The 18687-nt window shown below is 46.8% G+C and overlaps 2 protein-coding genes across 2 annotated transcripts in view; one reads left to right on the forward strand and one right to left on the reverse strand.

The window, feature by feature from the left end:
• CENPV (centromere protein V) overlaps positions 1–5556 on the forward strand; it is an 86116-nt gene extending 80560 nt beyond the window's left edge. The window contains exon 5 of the mRNA XM_063955843.1: positions 5309–5556. Within this exon, the coding sequence (XP_063811913.1) occupies positions 5309–5433 (125 nt within the window). The 3' untranslated portion in view covers positions 5434–5556. The remainder of the gene's footprint in view (positions 1–5308) is intronic.
• Positions 5557–7451: 1895 nt separating this feature from the next.
• PIGL (phosphatidylinositol glycan anchor biosynthesis class L) overlaps positions 7452–18687 on the reverse strand; it is a 401477-nt gene continuing 390241 nt past the window's right edge. The window contains exon 7 of the mRNA XM_063955844.1: positions 7452–8484. Coding sequence (XP_063811914.1) covers positions 8359–8484 — 126 coding nt within the window. The 3' untranslated portion in view covers positions 7452–8358. The remainder of the gene's footprint in view (positions 8485–18687) is intronic.

Consider the following 18687-nt stretch of genomic DNA (forward strand, 5'->3'; position numbering starts at 1 on the left):
AGCCACCTAGATTGCACCCTTCTCGTTCGGGCACAAAATCTAACTGGAGTCTGGAGGAGGGTCATAGGGGGAGGAGCCAGTGCACACCACCTGACCTAGTAAAGCTTTACTTTTTTGTGCCCTGTCTCCTGCGGAGCCGCTATTCCCCATGGTCCTTTCAGGAACCCCAGCATCCACTTAGGACGATAGAGAAATGGCGCTGGTGAGTGCTGAGGAAGAAGCCCCACCCCCTCAGCGGTGGGCTTCTGTCCCGCGTTTGTGTAAAATTATGGCGGGGGCTCATGCATATATACAGTGCCCAACTGTATATATGCCCACTTTCTGCCAAGAGGTTTAAATTGCTGCCCAGGGCGCCCCCCCCTGCACCCTACAGTGACCGGAGTATGTGGGTTTAATGTGGGAGCAATGGCGCACAGCTGCAGTGCTGTGCGCTACCTCAGTTTGAAGACTGGAGTCTTCTGCCGCCGATTTTGAAGTCTTCTTGCTTCTGTCACCGGCTTCTGTCTTCCGGCTCTGCGAGGGGGACGGCGGCGCGGCTCCGGGATCGGACGACATAGGGTGAGATCCTGTGTACGATCCCTCTGGAGCTAATGGTGTCCAGTAGCCTAAGAAGCAGGACCTATCTTCAGTGAGTAGGGCTGCTTCTCTCCCCTCAGTCCCACGATGCAGAGAGTCTATTGCCAGCAGATCTCTCTGAAAATAAAAAAACCTAACAAAATACTTTCTTATAGCAAACTCAGGAGAGCTCACTAAGTAGCACCCAGCTCGTACGGGCACAGATTCAAACTGAGGTCTGGAGGAGGGACATAGAGGGAGGAGCCAGAGCACACCAGTATCCAAATTCTTTCTTAAAGTGCCCTGTCTCCTGCGGAGCCCGTCTATTCCCCATGGTCCTTACGGAGTCCCCAGCATCCACTAGCGAAAATAAAGCTGCTAAATGGACAATCTTAGGACCGCCTTCGTGGTCCATTATGGGGCTCATCAAGTAGAAAGATTTTATTTACCCCAATATGCTATTAAAACATTGTTTTATCTATGCTGCATTTATAAAATGTGCTTGGATAAACTAAACACTAGAAAAGTTATTCCCATATCAGAATCACATAAGGATTGGTCTGATCATAAAAGGACCATAACACCTTCCTGTAATTACATAAGCAGTTAATATGGCACACAAAGTGACTTGGCATCTTAGACTTTAGGTCAGGTAAAGACAAATCCAGGGTTGAACATTAATACCCCTTTCAGACATAAACCCCGACTTTAACCCTGTTCAGACCCAGGGCACTGAGGCCTTTCACACCTGGATGATGGACCTGGATTATTACTGGGTAGTCGCTGTCCACACCAGACCCGGGACTTCCAGTGATCCAGGTCTTCCGTCGCCTCCACGTGCTATTGTGCCCGCCAATCAACTCCTTTTAGGCATGACCCGGATCATTGCAGATTTGGGACATCCGACCTGGTTCGGGTCTGTTATAGCAGGAACTTGGGTCGAGCCACAATACCCGGGTCAAAAGGATATGTGTAAGAGGGATATTAAGCCCCATACACACAGGGAGAGATGTGTGCTGAGCAATCTATCAGTAGCCACTCAGCACACATCTCTCCCCCAATCAGCACAGCGCGAGGGGGGCGGGCGCTCATTTCACCCAGTTGTGAAATGAGCGACCTGCTAGATAGTGCCTGCATGCAGGCTAATCTGGCACCAGCGATAGCGCTATCACTGTAGGGGGTACACACAGAGAGATCCGTGCTTAACTGCTAAGCAATCTAGTCAGATTGCTTAGAAGTTAAGCCCCCTTTATAGTGACCCTCCTTTATAATGACACTCCTATATGGATACCCCCCTTTATAGTGACCCTCCTATATGTGTACCCCCTTTATAATGACCCTCCTATATGTGTACCTCCCTTTTAAGTGACCGTCTAAACTCTCAGGTTCTAATTCTAAAGCCCAGTACCCACGGGCCGATGCAGGAGAGATGTGTGCTGAGCGATCTGTGCTGAGCGTCCGGGGGGAGACAGGGAGCCGCTCACTTCACTCAGCGTGTGAAGTGAGCGACCCGCTAGATTGGCCTGCATGCAGGCCAATCTAGCAGCAGCGATAGCGATGTGCGGGGCTGCGCATCGCTATCGCTAAGGGGGCTACACACGGAGCGATCATGCTCATATTCTAAGCAATCTAGTCAGATTGCTTAGAATATCGCTCCGTGAGTACCCCCCTTTATTCTGTCTACTTTCAACAACCAGTTATCTGAGGATTTCAAGGTGAAGAGGACTATGAATCTAACAAGATCAGATAAAGGCACAATTGCATTAGCTGCATTCAGTACAGTTGTTAATAAACAGCATTTACATGAGACTATCTGGCTTTGTACTGAAGGGTATTTCGGTGTTTAACATGTATTCTCAAAATCTGTTAAGTATACTTTGATGTTATAGTCTAATAATATGAGCGGATCTGTACATAAACTTTCTGACAAGTGCACTACATTTTTATGCTGCACCAATTTCTTACAACATTCTGAAGAGTTAAGGGCCCTCATTCCGAGTTGTTCGCTCGCAAGCTGCTTTTAGCAGCTTTGCACACGCTAAGCCGCCGCCTACTGGGAGTGAATCTTAGCTTATCAAAATTGCGAACGAAAGATTAGCAGAATTGCGAATAGACACTTCTTAGCAGTTTCTGAGTAGCTCCACACTTACTCGGCAACTGCGATCAGTTCAGTCAGTTTCGTTCCTGGTTTGACGTCACAAACACACCCAGCGTTCGCCCAGACACTCCCCCGTTTCACCGGCCACTCCCGCGTTTTTCCCAGAAAAGGTAGCGTTTTTTCACACACTCCCATAAAACGGCCAGTTTCCGCCCAGAAACACCCACTTCATGTCAATCACATTACGATCACCAGAACGAAGAAAAAACCTCGTAATGCCGTGAGTAAAAAACCTAACTGCATAGCAAATTTACTTGGCGCAGTCGCACTGCGGACATTGCGCATGCGCATTAGCGACTAATCGCTCCGTTGCGAATAAAAAATAACGAGCGAACAACTCGGAATGACCACCAATGTTCTGTAAAATACAGTAATGCTCATTAAAGTACAAAGCACAGAAAGATTCAGGGACATGCACTTTGTTGCTATGGAGAGCTGGGTAGAGTCACATATTGTAACTTGGATTTCTTTTATATGGATGCCCGATGTGATGTGGCAAAGCGCTTCCTCCAGACGTGTTTTGGGAGCCAGTGGTGGTTGGTGAATATAGGAATAAATGTAAAATTAATGATTATGTGTTGTGCTTAATTTGCAGCGTTTAACCAATGAACACATTTTTAAAATGCCCTCAGCAATCGTTGATTTTGATTATTTTACCAATAAAATAAAAAGATACACAATGCCCCTTAGACCCACAGTGAAATAACCCCTCTACCACTACTATAGATAGATCCCCAGTACCATGTCGCTATAAAAGCACTTTACAAACCCCCATCACCGAAAACCTTTATGAGGCATTACATCCCCCAATGACATCAGATCCCCCTAGGGGCATTAACAACCATCCCCTCCTGTTAAACTTACCTCTTTTTCTCCCCTCCATAAAAAGTGCAGTGGAGCGTAGTGATCTCTGCACTCACATATTAGAGCTCCATAATGCTGCTCACATGACCACTACATCAGTCGGGGAAACAGAAGTTAATACGTTCTGCACATGGGGATCCATTCAATTTGCTGGCTGATGGGATCGCGGCAGTCAGGATACAGACGCCGGAATCCCAACAATCGGCAATGCCACCAGCCAGAATCCCAGCAAAACAGGACTATTCCCGCAGTGTGGAACAGATCCTGTGGCAAGCGCAGCAAGCCAATGAGCCCGCAAGGGGACTCTTTGCGCTCGCCCCGCTGCCGGCATTCTGGCGGGCGGGATGCCGCTGTTGGGATATGGACAGGCGGCATCCCACCCGCTGGTAAGTCAGATGTATTCCTGCACAGGTGCAGAACCAATTTGCTTTTTAAGAGTTAGAGGATAGAGCCGCATGAGATGAAACTGTCAGTGGAATCCCAGCTGGCTGATGCAGTCACAACACATGCAACCGCACCAGTTTAGTTGCTATAGAAGCCATCTGATGCCTCTCTAAATGTTACATATCTGCAGAGGGCAGCAAACAACTGCCTTCCAATTTCTGTTCTAGTTAGTGGGTAAGGTATTTGGGGCCTAATGCAGAGAGAGTTAGATTTGGGTGGGGTGTGTTCAAACTGAAATCTAAATTGGCGTGTAGAAATAAAGCAGCTAGTATTTACTTGTCACGGGCCGATGTGGGAGAGATGTGTGTTGAGCGAACCGTTCAGCACACATCTCTCCCACCGATCAGCACAGCACGTGTGCTGAGCGTGCGGGGGAAGACGGGGGGGGGGGGGGGCAGGCCAATCTAGCACCAGCGTTAGCGATGCGCGAGGCTGCGCATCGCTATTGCTTTAGGGGGTACACACAGAGAGATCATGCTTAAAATCTAAGCAAACTAGTCCGATTGCTTCGATTATCGCTCCGTGAGTACCCCCCTTAACTCTCTCTGCACATGTTATATCTGCCACACCTGCAGTGCACATGGTTTTGCCCAACTGCTAACAAATTTGCTGCTGCGATCAACTCTGAGTTACCCCCATGGTTCTGAAAGAGAAGACTTCTGACTTTTCAAACTCACTTTATACACCGTGCAGGGTAATCTCTAGGATAGACCACAAAACATACAGTAGAAAAATAAAAATATTATATTTCAGCAAAAGAGCAATAGTTATGTGCGAGTGGTCTTCAGGTTGCCGACTGTCGGGATCCCAGCGCCCAGTATACCGGCGCCGAAATCCCGACAACCGGCATACCGACAGATTTTCTCCCTCGTGGGGGTCCACGACCCCCCTGGAGGGAGAATATATAGCGCGCACCACCATGCCCGCAAGAGGCTCATTTGCGCTCGCCACGCTGTCGGTATGCCGGCGGTTGGGCTCCTGGCGCCGGTATGCTGGTCGCCGGGAGCCCGGCCGCCGCATACCATACTACACCCGTTATGTGCAACATGAATATAAGTAGGAACGTATTTTTGGAATTTCCTTTTAAATCTGAGAAGTGATGTTTAAATCTGAACCTACAAGTAATTTCATATAATTTATGCTGCAATTTTCATATGTATAAATAACAAGGACTGTAGCACGTTAACTTTACATGTACTTTAGAATGTCCACATTTTTTCTTCTATAATGCAAAGAACGTGGATTCAGGTGTAGAGGTCCTGTAAAATGTGTCTTTGTTCTTTGCAGGGATCGCTTCTCATTGCCTTGATGATGGTACAGTCCACAGTATTCATGTGGAGCAGATCAATGGGAAGGAGTGGGAGAAAGCCATGAAAGAACACAAGTCCATTCTCAGCATGTCAAAGTCCTGAGCACGTTCCAGATTATCGTTCTGTTTCTCTTCGTTTATGGTTTTCCGTCCATTACTAGTTTTATACATTTCTGCCATTGTGTTCTTCTTCAATTTAGTGAAATAAATCTTTTCTATACACTCACTGGGACCTGGTTCTAATATGCCCTGCTCGCTAACATATATATATATATATATATATATATATATATATATACATACATACATACATACATACATACATACATACATACATACATACAAGAGAAACTTGTTATTAGTGCTGTCGCTAGTACTGAAAATGTGGGCATATCTAGTTAATAAAAATAAGGGGATTTTGATCAAAAGAGCTCACAAGTTGGAGAGAAGTTGACCGATGTGCAGAAAAAGAAGGCTGGTTGCCTGGTCTGATGAAAAACGCTGGTGAGGTTTGTGGGGCAGCGTTTTAGTTGGATAGACAAGTTGGACGGTTGTATGGTCCACATAACACTGACGGGTCCTCCATAAGGGGCTGTCTTCTGACCCCAGTCATGGAGTGCTTATTACAGTTTGGAAGATTAATTGATTTTGGTCAAAGATGGTTTACACATAGGCCAAGTCGTCATTGCTAAATTATAATGTAATTACTACTCAAAATCTCTTTAATCGACTAGTGGTATACCAATTAGCAACCTATTCAAGAGGAGATAATGGATAACACCAGGACTTCTGGCTAACAGACGCTTTATAGATAAGAACAAAGAGCTAATCCAGAGGTACCCAAACTGTGTGCCGTGGCTCCCTGGGGTGCCTGGGGACACTTGCAGGGGTGCCCTGGGTTGGTGGTCCAGGACCAATTCAAATTACTCATGGTCAATATAATAGGCAAAACCAGTGCAGGTGGCTGCCAGTCATAAAATATGTGGCCAAACAGAAGCAAATCTTGTCCCTCACCACACAACTGACCCTAAGGATGACATATAAACGTGATCTACTTACTGTAATATTTCCTATATAAATTTATCAATAAGATATTTTTGGCCTAGGTGTGCTGTGGAAAAAATTCTGATATTCTAGGGCGCCGTGATTCAAAAAAGTTTGGAAACCACTGAGCTAATGTCAGAAGTGAACAGAGGCTGTGCCAGCAATAGGGTGCAATTTTCTAGCAGGGCAGAATCTCATTTGAGGAGGCTGGTTAGTGTCACCTGCTCCCAAATGTGGCCTGACTGCAACACTCTGCTGACACTGAGGGGGCTAAATAATAAGGCGTACTGTATAAAGTAAATGTTGTTTGTGCCTGCTCACATCATCATGCATTCTCCTCCATGCACAGATATTCACATTATCACGCTTTCCTCTCCATGCATTCTCACATTATTATACATTCTCTTCTATGCACACGTTCTACACATGTGCAGATTTTCACATCGTTGGCAATCATTGGGTTGACCCTAAAAAGGTTGACAGTGTCTAGTTCAACACAGGAACAAGGTCGACACAAAAATGGTTGATGCAGAAAAAGGCAGACATGAGGTTTTTTTTTTTTTTTTTTTTACTTTTCTTTGTGTCGTTTACTCCGTAAAATGATCGGGAACCGAAATTAGTGCACTGCTTCAATCGCCATGTTTAAAACTGAAAATGAAATTTTTTTTTGTAACAAATTAATGTCGATCTTTTTCTGTCAACAATTGTCATGTCGACCTCAACCATGTCGTTTTATTGCATGCTGACCAAAAGTGGTCGACCTATTGACTTCAACCTTAGTGTGGTCGACCTAATAACCGCATTCTGTTCTCATCATGCATTCTTCCCATGCCTCGCTTTCTACGGGATCCGGTCTCTAGGTTGACAGTAACTAGGTCGACACTATCTAGGTCAACCACTATTGGTCGACATGAGTCTTTCATAATTTTTTTTTTTTTTACCCTTTTCATACTTAACGATCCACGTGGACTACAATTGGGAACGGTAACCTGTGCCGAGTGCAGCGGTAGCGAAGCGAGGCACCTTGCCCGAAGCATGGCGAGCTATGTAGACACAATCACTAGAATAAACACAAAGTGCAATCCTAATTAATTTTATTACAAAATTACCAGTGCATATATACTTTATTTCAGAAAAAATATATTCATAAGTCATGTTTGTTCACATTATTATAATGCACAACAGTACGATAACAGATTATCTGTAACCTGCATGCAATGTGACATTTTGTACTAGAGAGAGAGAGATCAGAGACTCTTAGATGAGGGTAACTTATTTGCAGATATAATTATACTCTATGTGGGATCTTTATCTAGTTTCAGGAACCATAATACCCTTATAGCCATACTCATCTCAGCAGAGAAATGGATATTTGGTCATTATTACAAGTTATTTATTTGACACATCATGGCCTAAATATTGTAAATCGCTTTTGCCAATGATTAGTCTTTCCCTACGCTATCCTCATTAGACTGTACCGTAAGCTCCTCACGGTGACCATAGGAGGAGGAGGGTGATCACATCTGTGAGTCTGATATCGCTGAGCAGCAGCAATTATTTACTTTCCAGCCTTTCGCAGATAACAGGTGTTGGGATCACAGCTCCCATATGTGAAACTGAGATGACAATCCAGTGTGAGTGAAGTCATAGTACTAGCAACAGTGCGTGGATGTTGACTCTGCGTTCAGATTTCTCGCCACAAAACAGAACCACAGCTCCAGTAGGTATTGCAGAGAAAACACCATTGTCCCAGTGTACTATACAGCCTAATCCACCAGGTGAGCAGCACCATAAAATATAATTTATACTTTTGTGACAGTCTATCCATGTTATGGCCAACATAACATATCAAAACTTGGAATGGGAATGCGGGTTGTAACTCCTGAATACGCAATGTAGTCGTTGCAGCATTGTGGAATGTCTGATAGCCTCATCTGTGCTCAGTGACTTGCAGGCATCAAGAACAAACATCTGGTAAAAGCAGTCAACTTTCTTTCTGGGTCTTCTTACCATGGAGAAACCGCAATGAGTTGATCATCATGTAACGTGAGAGCAGCAAGTAAATATGACGAAACCAGAGAAGTTGGCTTTGGTGACATAACATTGCCTCCTAGAACACAACCGCACACACAAAAGAAATATATCTCACTTAAAATGAAGACATAAAACACGTATTGATTAAATGCACAACATACAAATTAAGAGTGCCTTAGCTGATATCTTATTTATTATTAGGACTGGGAGGCAGGTTTGAGACCCATGCTTCACTGAGGAATTATATATTAACTTCTTTTATGTTGGCAACAAGTTATTTATTGTAGTTCTTAGAACTTGTCCAAAATATTGGCCCTCATTCCGAGTTGTTCGCTCGCTAGCAGCTTTTAGCAGCATTGCACATGCTAAGCCGCCGCCCTCTGGGAGTGTATCTTAGCATTGCAGAATTGCGAACGAAAGATTAGCAGAATTGCGAATAGAAAATTCTTAGCAGTTTCTGAGTAGCTCGAGACTTACTCCTACATTGCGATCAGTTCAGTCAGTTTCGTTCCTGGTTTGACGTCACAAACACACCCAGCGTTCAACCAGACACTCCCCCGTTTCTCCAGCTACTCCCGCGTTTTTCCCAGAAACGCCTGCGTTTTTCCGCACACTCCCAGAAAACGGTCAGTTTCCGCCCAGAAACACCCACTTCCTGTCAATCACTCACCGATCAGCAGAACGATAAAAAAGCTTTGTTATGCCGTGAGTAAAAAACCTAACTTTTGTGTAAAATAAATAAGCGCATGCGCTCTGCGAACCTTGCGCATGCGCAGTAAGCGACTAATCGCAGTATAGCGAAAATCGGCAATGAGCGAACAACTCGGAATGACCCCCATTGTGTAATATTAATGGAAAGTAAACAAAATATAGCAAAAACAGACTCTCTAAATGGAATGGGAACCCAATTTAACCAAACTTCTGAAATAGAGGATAATATTTCCAGAATCAATGTGACAAATATAGTTTTGTCTCTAGTTTTTTACTTGATCTAGAATTAACCTGTTTGCAGGTTATCTGTTATCCACTGTATCTCAACAAGAACCTTGCACAGCACTCGAGACTCCGGCTTCATAGGCTAAATGAACACAAAATAATCTAGCTATAATATAGCTGCCATTTAGACTGAAGGAGAAAAGCTATGAAGATAACATTATCAACACCACCATACAGAGCCTATACTTACAGTATCTGCAGAAAAATATTTGTAGAAAATAAGACATTGTCAAGTTCTAATTAACCATATAACACACATAAGTTAAATATACACAGTTTTGATTACATAACAGAGCCATTGTGAGACATTTAATATAACACAATTAACATTGCCGGCAGCCCTGTAGCGATGTTCTAATTAAAACACAGCAGGTGCTTTGTGCAAGAAAACTACATGTCTCTCTTTACAGTATTTATACCCCTTTCACATTGCAAAAATAACCTGGTATCGACACGGTATATTGCCGAGACGACACAGGTCGCTGTGCGGTGTGAAAGGGGCCATGGACGAATTCCTGGGTCGCCTGACCCGGTAATTCAACCCGGGAATAAAGCAATGTTATTCCGGATTAAAAACCGGGTCAGGTGCAGTGTGAACGGGTTGCCGGGTCGATGCGACCCGGAACCCGTTCACTGCATAGGGAGAGGTGGCGCGGAGATGATCTCATCTCCCAGCGCCGTGCCCACCCCCGATGGCAACCCAACCCCGCATATTGTCGGGTCAGGGAAGCCAGTGTTAGGGTCCAATACCGGGTCGCACCAGGGAAGAACCCATTTCCAATTCCCGGGTGCGACCCGGCATTTGCAATGTGAAAGAGGTACTAGTAACGCTAATCAAACGATACACACACAATAATATATAACATTATCTAAGGACAATTTCTGTATGTGCAAATACATTCCTAATGTACACTATGTACTTAGTTTATGGGTAAGAGCACAGATTAGTGGACATATCTCTAGCTTTTCTCTGTCTGCCCCAATGGCTTGTTTTGAAGTGATTTAATCAGCAATTAGCTGATTTTATTTTATGTAGTACAGTATATAAAACCGGAGTCATGCTAACTGATTGGAGAGATCATCAAATGAGTCATAACAGATAGACTGCTGTGCAGGGTTCTTGTAGAGTAACAGTGGATCTGCACACATCAGAATCCCAGAACAATAAAACAGAAAGAAAATAATAGCAACAAAACTACAAAGGGCGAAAGGTTGGGAAGGTAGGGGGGATCCTTGCAGAATACTAATTAGGCACAAAAATGCACTTACTTTTTAGCAGGCAAGTAATTATGCTGAAGTTTTTATTGCCATAGATTAGGTCGGGGTCACATGGCATACCTCCTAACATTTCAATTGGAGAAAGAGGGCAACATTTGCATGGCGAAGCCGCGCCCGCCCAAAAAGGGGCGTGACTTCACGCCAACTTTACAGCCACTTGCCCGTTTCGTCACAGAGGGGGCATGCACAGCGCTCTGTGAGCTGCTGGCATGCCCTCTCTCCCTCTGCCTCCTGTGAATAGACGTTGTGTGCATGCGCACAGCGTCTATTCACTGCTGCTATTCACCGCTGCTCTGCTAAGCAGAGCTGTGAGTGAAAGAGCCTCCCAACTTCCCACCCCCACCGCGAGACACTGCTGCCCGCAGGTGGGACAGCGGGCCAGTCCCAAAAAAAACGGGACTGTCCCGCGAAAATCATGACATTTGGGAGGTATGACATGGGAGCTTGGGAAAACTGACAAAAGTCTTATGCTATGGCAGCCTTTCAGTGCCAATAGGCTCCATCAGGTAACAGATCACTGAATTTAGGCAGATTCATACCATACCTCAGAGTACTGCTTAATGTTACAGACACCCAAAGCTGCTGGTACTAGAAGAGTGTCCATGTTCTTAGATCTGGGCAGTCCCATGATATTTGTAAAAAGAAAACAGGATTTTGGTACTCACCGTTAAATCCTTTTCTGCTAGTCCGTAGAGGATGCTGGGGACCCCAAAAGGACCATGGGGTATAGACGGGATCCGCTGGAGCTTGGGCACACTAAAAAGACTTAAAACTGGGTGTGAACTGGCTCCTTCCTCTATGCCCCTCCTCCAGACCCCAGTTATAGGAACTGTGCCCAGGAGAGACAGACAGTACAAGGAAAGATTTTTGTTTTAACTAAGGGCTACCAAACTACCAGCCCACACCATAAACATACCGTACAACAGGAATAACGCCAAACCAGATAACAGTATGCATAAAACTCCAGCAACCAGCTGCAACAAACCAATACACAACTCGTGTACAAACTAACTTAACCAGTAAGAAAACACACTGCAAGTAATAGTCCGCACTGGGACGGGCGCCCAGCATCCTCTATGGACTAGGAGAAAAGGATTTAACGGTGAGTACCAAAATCCCGTTTTCTCTTACGTCCTAGAGGATGCTGGGGACTCCAAAAGGACCATGGGGATTATACCAAAGCTCCAGAACGGGCGGGAGAGTGCGGACGACTCTGCAGCACCGACTGAGCAAACGCCAGGTCCTCATCGGCCAGGGTATCAAACTTATAGAACTTAGCAAAAGTGTTCGAACCCGACCAAGTAGCTGCTCGGCAAAGCTGTAGCGCCGAGACACCTCGGGCAGCCGCCCAAGATGAGCCCACTTTCCTGGTAGAATGGGCTTTAACCGATTTCGGCACCGGCAGTCCTACCGAAGAATAAGCCTGCTGGATCGTACTACAAATCCAGCGTGCAATAGTCTGTTTTGAAGCGGGATGACCAATCTTGTTGGCCGCATACAAAACAAACAACGCTTCAGTTTTTCTAGTAACAGCTGTCCTAGAAACATATACTTTTAACGCTCTTACAACATCCAGAGATTTTGGAATCGCCATCTCTTCCGTAGCTACCGGAACCACAATAGGTTGGTTAATGTGAAATTAAGAAACCACCTTCGGTAGAAATTGTTGACGAGTCCTCAATTCCGCCCTATCCGAATGAAAAATCAAGTACGGGCTCTTATGAGATAAAGCTGCCAATTCCGACACTCGCCTGGCAGATGCCAGCGCCAAAAGCATAACGGACCTTCCAAGTGAGAAATTTCAACTCAACCTTACGCAAAGGTTCAAACCAGGAAGACATGAGAAACCGTAAGACGACATCGAGGTCCCATGGAGCTACAGGAGGTACAAACGGCGGATTGATATGCATTACACCCTTCACAAAGGTCTGAACCTCTGGGAGGGCAGCTAACTCTTTTTGAAAGAAAATAGACATAGCCGAAATTTGCACTTTGATGGAACCCAATTTCAGGCCTGCATCTACACCCGCCTGTAAAAAGTGGAGAAAACGACCCAAGTGAAAATCCTCCGCAGGAGCCTTTTTAAGCTCACACCAGGAAACATACTTCCTCCAGATACGGTTATAGTGTTTCGCCGTAACCTCTTTCCTAGCCTTAATGAGAGTTGGAATGACTTCCCTGGGAATACCCTTACGAGCTAAGATCTGGCGCTCAGCCTCCATAGCGTCAAACGCAGCCGCGGTAAGTCTGGAAACACGCATGGACCCTGCAACAACAGATCCTCTCTTAGAGGAAGTGGCCAAGGATCTTCCACCAGCAAGTCCTGAAGATCCGGGTACCAGGCCCTTCTTGGCCAGTCTGGAACGACGAGAATCGCCTGAACCCTTGCTGGACGAATGATCCCCAGCACCTTTGGAATGAGAGGAAGTGGAGGGAACACAATACACCGACCGGAAGACCCACGGAGACACCAGGGCGTCCACTGCAGTGGCTTGTGGGTCCCTTGACCTGGAACAATACCTCGGGAGCTTCTTGTTGAGCCGAGACGCCATCATGTCTATCAACGGAATTCCCCAGCGTCTTGTCACTTCTGCAAATACCTCTTGGTGCAGAGCCCACTCTCCCGGATGGAGGTCGTGTCTGCTGAGGAAATCCGCTTCCCAGTTGTCCACCCCCGGTAGGAAAACTGCTGACAGTGCGCTGACGTGTTGTTCCGCCCAGCGAAGGATCTTTGTGGCCTCCGCCATTGGCGCTCTGCTCCTCGTTCCGCCTTGCCGGTTTATATGGGCCACCGCTGTGATGTTGTCTGACTGTATCAGGACCGGGCGATCCTGAAGAAGACTTCTTGCTTGGAGCAGGCCATTGTAAATGGCTCTTAACTCGAGAATATTTATGTGGAGACAGGCTTCCTGGAGCGACAATTTTCCCTGGAAATTTCTTCCTTGGGTGACTGCGCCCCAGCCCCGGAGACTTGCATCTGTCGTCAGAAGTACCCAATCCTGGATACCGAATCGGCGTCCCCCCAGGAGATGATGAGCTTGTACCCACCACAGGAGAGAAATTCTGGCTCTGGGAGATAGACTTATCTTCCGGTGACTGTGTAGATGAGATCCGGACCATTTGCTCAGCAAGTCCCCCTGAAACACGCGGGCGTGAAATCTGCCAAATGGAATGGCTTCGTACGCCGCAACCATCTTCCCCAGAACTCGAGTACAATAATGGATTGACACACTCGTCGGCTTCAGAAGTTCTCTCACCATCGTCTGCAGTTCCCAAACCTTTTCTTCTGGAAGGAATACCTTCTGTAACTCCGTGTCCAGAATCATGCCCAGAAAAGGAAGCCGAGTGATAGGAATCAACTGGGATTTCGGCAAATTGAGCACCCAACCGTGCTGTCGCAGAACCGATAGTGACAACTCTACACTTCTCAGCAACCGTTCCTTGGACCTCGCCTTTATCAGGAGATCGTCCAAGTACGGGATAATTGAAACCCCTTGTTTGCGAAGAAGAACCATCATTTCTGCCATGACCTTGGTGAAAATCCTCGGAGCCGTGGAAAGCCAAAACGGCAACGTCTGAAATTGGTAATGAGAATCCTGTATCGCAAACCTGAGGAAAGCCTGATGTGGAGGATATATCGGCACATGTAAGTAGGCATCCTTTATGTCGACTGACGCCATAAAATCCCCCCCCTCCAGGCTGGCAATCACCGCTCGAAGGGATTCCATCTTGAACTTGAAGACTTTCAAGTATGGATTGAGGGATTTTAGATTTAGAATTGGTCTAACCGAACCGTCCGGTTTCGGTACCACAAAGAGGCTCGAGTAGAACCCCTCCCCCCGCTGGGACGGAGGGACGGGAACAATGACCTTCTGTAGACACAATTTTTGAATCACCGCCCGGACCACCTCCCTGTCCGGAAGAATCACTGGTAATGCCGAAATGAAGAACCGATGAGGGGGCATCTCCTGAAACTCCAGTTTGTATCCTTGAGACACGATTTCTAACACCCAAGGATCCAGGTCTGATTGAATCCAGACCTGGCTGAATACCTGAAGACGGCCCCCCACCGGTCCGGACTCCCCCAGGGAAGCCCCAGCGTCATGCGGTGGACTTGGTAGCAGCCGGGGAGGACTTCTGGTCCTGTGTGCCTGAGGCTGCAGGAAGTTTTCTTCCCCGTCCTCTACCCTTTGAGGCGAGGAAAGACGAACCTTTCCCACGCCTGTATTTATTGTGACGAAAGGACTGCATTTGTTGATGTGGTGCCTTTTTCTGTTGTGTGGGAACATAAGGAAGAAAAGAGGACTTACCCGCGGTCGAGACTAGGTCTGCCAGGCCGTCCCCAAACAAGACAGTACCTTTAAAGGGTAGAGCTTCCATAGACCTCTTGGAGTCGGCATCAGCATTCCATTGATGGATCCACAAGGCCCTCCTGGCAGATATCGACATGGCATTGGTCCTTGATCCCAAGAAACAGACGTCCCTTGCCGCGTCCTTTAGGTAATACGCAGCGTCCTTAATATAACCGAGAGTTAGAAGGACATTATCTTTATCAAGAGTATCCATGTCACTAGCTAAATTCTCAGCCCATTTAGCAATAGCACTACTCACCCATACCGACGCCACAGCAGGTCTGAGCAATTCACCCGTATTAGCGAAAATGGACTTCAGACACGTCTCCAACTTGCGATCCGCCAGATCCTTGAGAGCTACCGTGTCAGGAGACGGAAGCGCCACCTTCTTAGACAAACGGGATAGAGCTTTATCAACAGTTGGAGATGTCTCCCATTTTTCCCTGTCATCAGAGGGGAAAGGATACGCTATATAAATCCTCGTGGGAATCTGCCATTTCTTATCCGGCGACTCCCAAGCCTTTTCACAAAGAGTATTCATATCATGAGAGGGGGGAAACTTCACCTCAGGTTTCTTTCCCTTGAACAAGCAAATCCTTGTTTCCTGTACTGCAGGTTCATCAGAAATCTGCAAAACATCCTTTATAGCCACAATCATGTACTGAATACTCTTAACTAATCGTGGATGTAACGCAGCCTCAGTGAAATCGACCTCGGAATCAGAGTCCGTGTCGGTATCCGTATCCCCCACCTGAGTAAAAGGCCTCTTATGGGACCCGGATGGGGTCTGTACCTGAGATAAAGCCTCCTCCATGGACTTTTTCCACACCTGCATCTGTGACTCAGACTTATCTAACCTCTTAGATAAAGAAGCTACATTGGAATTTATTGTATTAAGGAGTGCTAGTAAATCAGGAGTCGGCTGCGTTGACAGTGCTACATCTAGCCCCGCATCCCCACCTCCCATAACCTCCTCTGGTGAATAACATTCAGGCTCCGACATGTTGACACGTAGTACCGACACACAACACACACATAACCGTCCCAGCAAGGTGACAGGCCCACAATGCAGCCCAGAAGAGGAGACAGAGGGAGTATGCCAGCCCACACCCCAGCGCCTGTATATTGGTACACGAATATATGTACCCAGCGCTGCCTTATTATCAAAAAGACTGGTACCCCACTGCGGCTCCCCTCTGGAGATGCCCCCTTTACTTGAAATCAGCGTGGAGGTCCCGGCAGCGTCTCTCCCTCCGTCTGGTGCAGGGAGAAAATGGCGCGTGTGAGCCGCGCCCCCTTCCCGGCGGCTTCGGCCTGCCAAATTCAAACTCATGTAAAATGCCGGCGGGGGTCTGTAAAAGGTGCCTCGGCACCCACAATCATATGCCGCCCTTACAAAACTTCAGTAACATGCCTCCCAGGGCGCCCCCCCTTCAGTGACAACCGTTGGTGATATGTGTGTGGGAGCATGGAGCACAGCGTTACCACTGTGCTTTACCTTCCGTCACTGAAGTGGCTCCGGGAACAAGCAGCTAGGCGCACCAAGTGATCGAACCCTCTGGAGCTAATGGTGTCCAGTAGCCGAGAAGCAGAGCCTTGAAACTCACAGAAGTAGGTCCTGCTTCTCTCCCCTCACTCCCACGCTGCAGGGAGCATGTAGCCAGCAGGGCTCCCTGAAAATAAAAAACCTAACAAAAGTCTTTTTCTAGAGAAACGCAGTAGAGCTCCCCTAGTGTGCATCCAGTCACTCCTGGGCACAAAGTCTAACTGGGGTCTGGAGGAGGGGCATAGAGGGAGGAGCCAGTTCACACCCAGTTTTAAGTCTTTTTAGTGTGCCCAAGCTCCTGCGGATCCCGTCTATACCCCGTGGTCCTTTTGGAGTCCCCAGCATCCTCTAGGACGTAAAAGAAAAAATAGCTTTTTCCCCAAACATCGTCGGCACCATCAGGACATCGGATACATTGCGACTTTCATTTTTACAGCCCCGCAGCTACCAGGTACACACTTGGTGGGCTGGGTGGGTAAATTTACACTTGCCCAGTGGGTGCTATTGTCTGCTGACCAATCAGCACTGATCGGCAGCACGTCAAACACTGGGGGAGGGTGGCAGAAGGACCTGCCAGGCCCTCACGGAGCTGCAACTGCAGGAGTTTTCCCTTCCCTGCAGCTGCACATGCTGCGTATCTTACTGGTTGCATCCTGTGCGATCAGATCAGATCAGATAAGGCACTTGCAGGTGTGGTCGCATCTGATGCGATCATGCCATGCAAATGGTTAAAGTCTTATCTCATATAATGCCATCTGAGAATAACATAAGAGGAAAATCCTTATCTCAGGTGAAAATGCAGGAACAGATGGATCTCGTCCAATCAGTCCCTGCAACCATCTGTAACTCCTCCCACTCTACACCCCTCTGCTCATATTAAAAGTTTCTATACAGATAAAGCAAAACAAAAGTGTATACATATGAAATATATACACAACACACACAGAGTATATAATGGGAATTTAATACCTACCGGTAAATCCTTTTCTCTTAGTCCGTAGAGGATGCTGGGGTCACCATTAAAACCATGCGGTATAGACGGGATCCCCAGGAGACATGGGCACTTTAAGACTTTCAAAGGGTGTGAACTGGCTCCTCCCTCTATGCCCCTCCTCCAGACTCCAGTTATAGGAACTGTGCCCAGGGAGACGGACATTTCGAGGAAAGGATTTATTGTTAAACTAAGGTGAGATTCATACCAGCTCACACCTCAAGCATGCCGCACAACGTGGCATTCAACAGAACACAAACCAACGGCATGAACAATTTCAGCAACAGGCTGACTATAAACGTAACACAACATGTGTGTAACCACAACTAATAACTGCAGATACAGTACGCACTGGGACGGGTGCCCAGCATCCTCTACGGACTAAGAGAAAAGGATTTATCGGTAGGAATTAAAATCCCATTTTCTCAAACGTCCTAGAGGATGCTGGGGTCACCATTAGAACCATGGGGTTATACCAAAGCTCTAGAACGGGCGGGAGAGTGCGGATGACTCTGCAGCACCGATTGACTAAACTTGAGGCCATCATCGGCCAGGGTATCAAACTTGTAAAACTTTGCAAAAGTGTTTGAACCCGACCAAGTAGCTGCTCTGCAAAGTTGCAATGCCGAGACCCCCCCGGGCAGCCGCCCAGGACGAGCCCACCTTTCTAGTAGAATGGGCCTTCACCGATTTCGGTAACGGCAATCCAGCCGTGGAATGAGCATGCTGAATCGTATTACAGATCCAGCGTGCAATGGTCTGCTTGGAAGCAGGACACCCAATCTTGTTGGGAGCATACAGGACAAACAGAGCCTCCGTTTTCCTAACCTGAGCCGTTCCGGCGACATACATTTTCAAAGCTCTGACCACATCCAGAGACTTTGACTCAATTAAGGCGTCAGTAGCCACTGGCACCACAATAGGTTGGTTCATGTGGAAAGATGAAACCACCTTCTGCAGAAATTGCTGACGAGTCCTCAACTCTGCTCTATCTTCATGGAATATCAAATAAGGGCTCTTGTGAGACAAGGCCGCTAACTCAGACACCCGCCTTGCGGATGCCAAGGCCAACAGAATGACCACTTTCCAAGTGAGGAATTTCAACCCCACCTTCGG

The sequence above is a fragment of the Pseudophryne corroboree genome, chromosome 2, assembly GCF_028390025.1.
Source record: "Pseudophryne corroboree isolate aPseCor3 chromosome 2, aPseCor3.hap2, whole genome shotgun sequence".
Lineage (NCBI taxonomy): Eukaryota > Metazoa > Chordata > Amphibia > Anura > Myobatrachidae > Pseudophryne > Pseudophryne corroboree.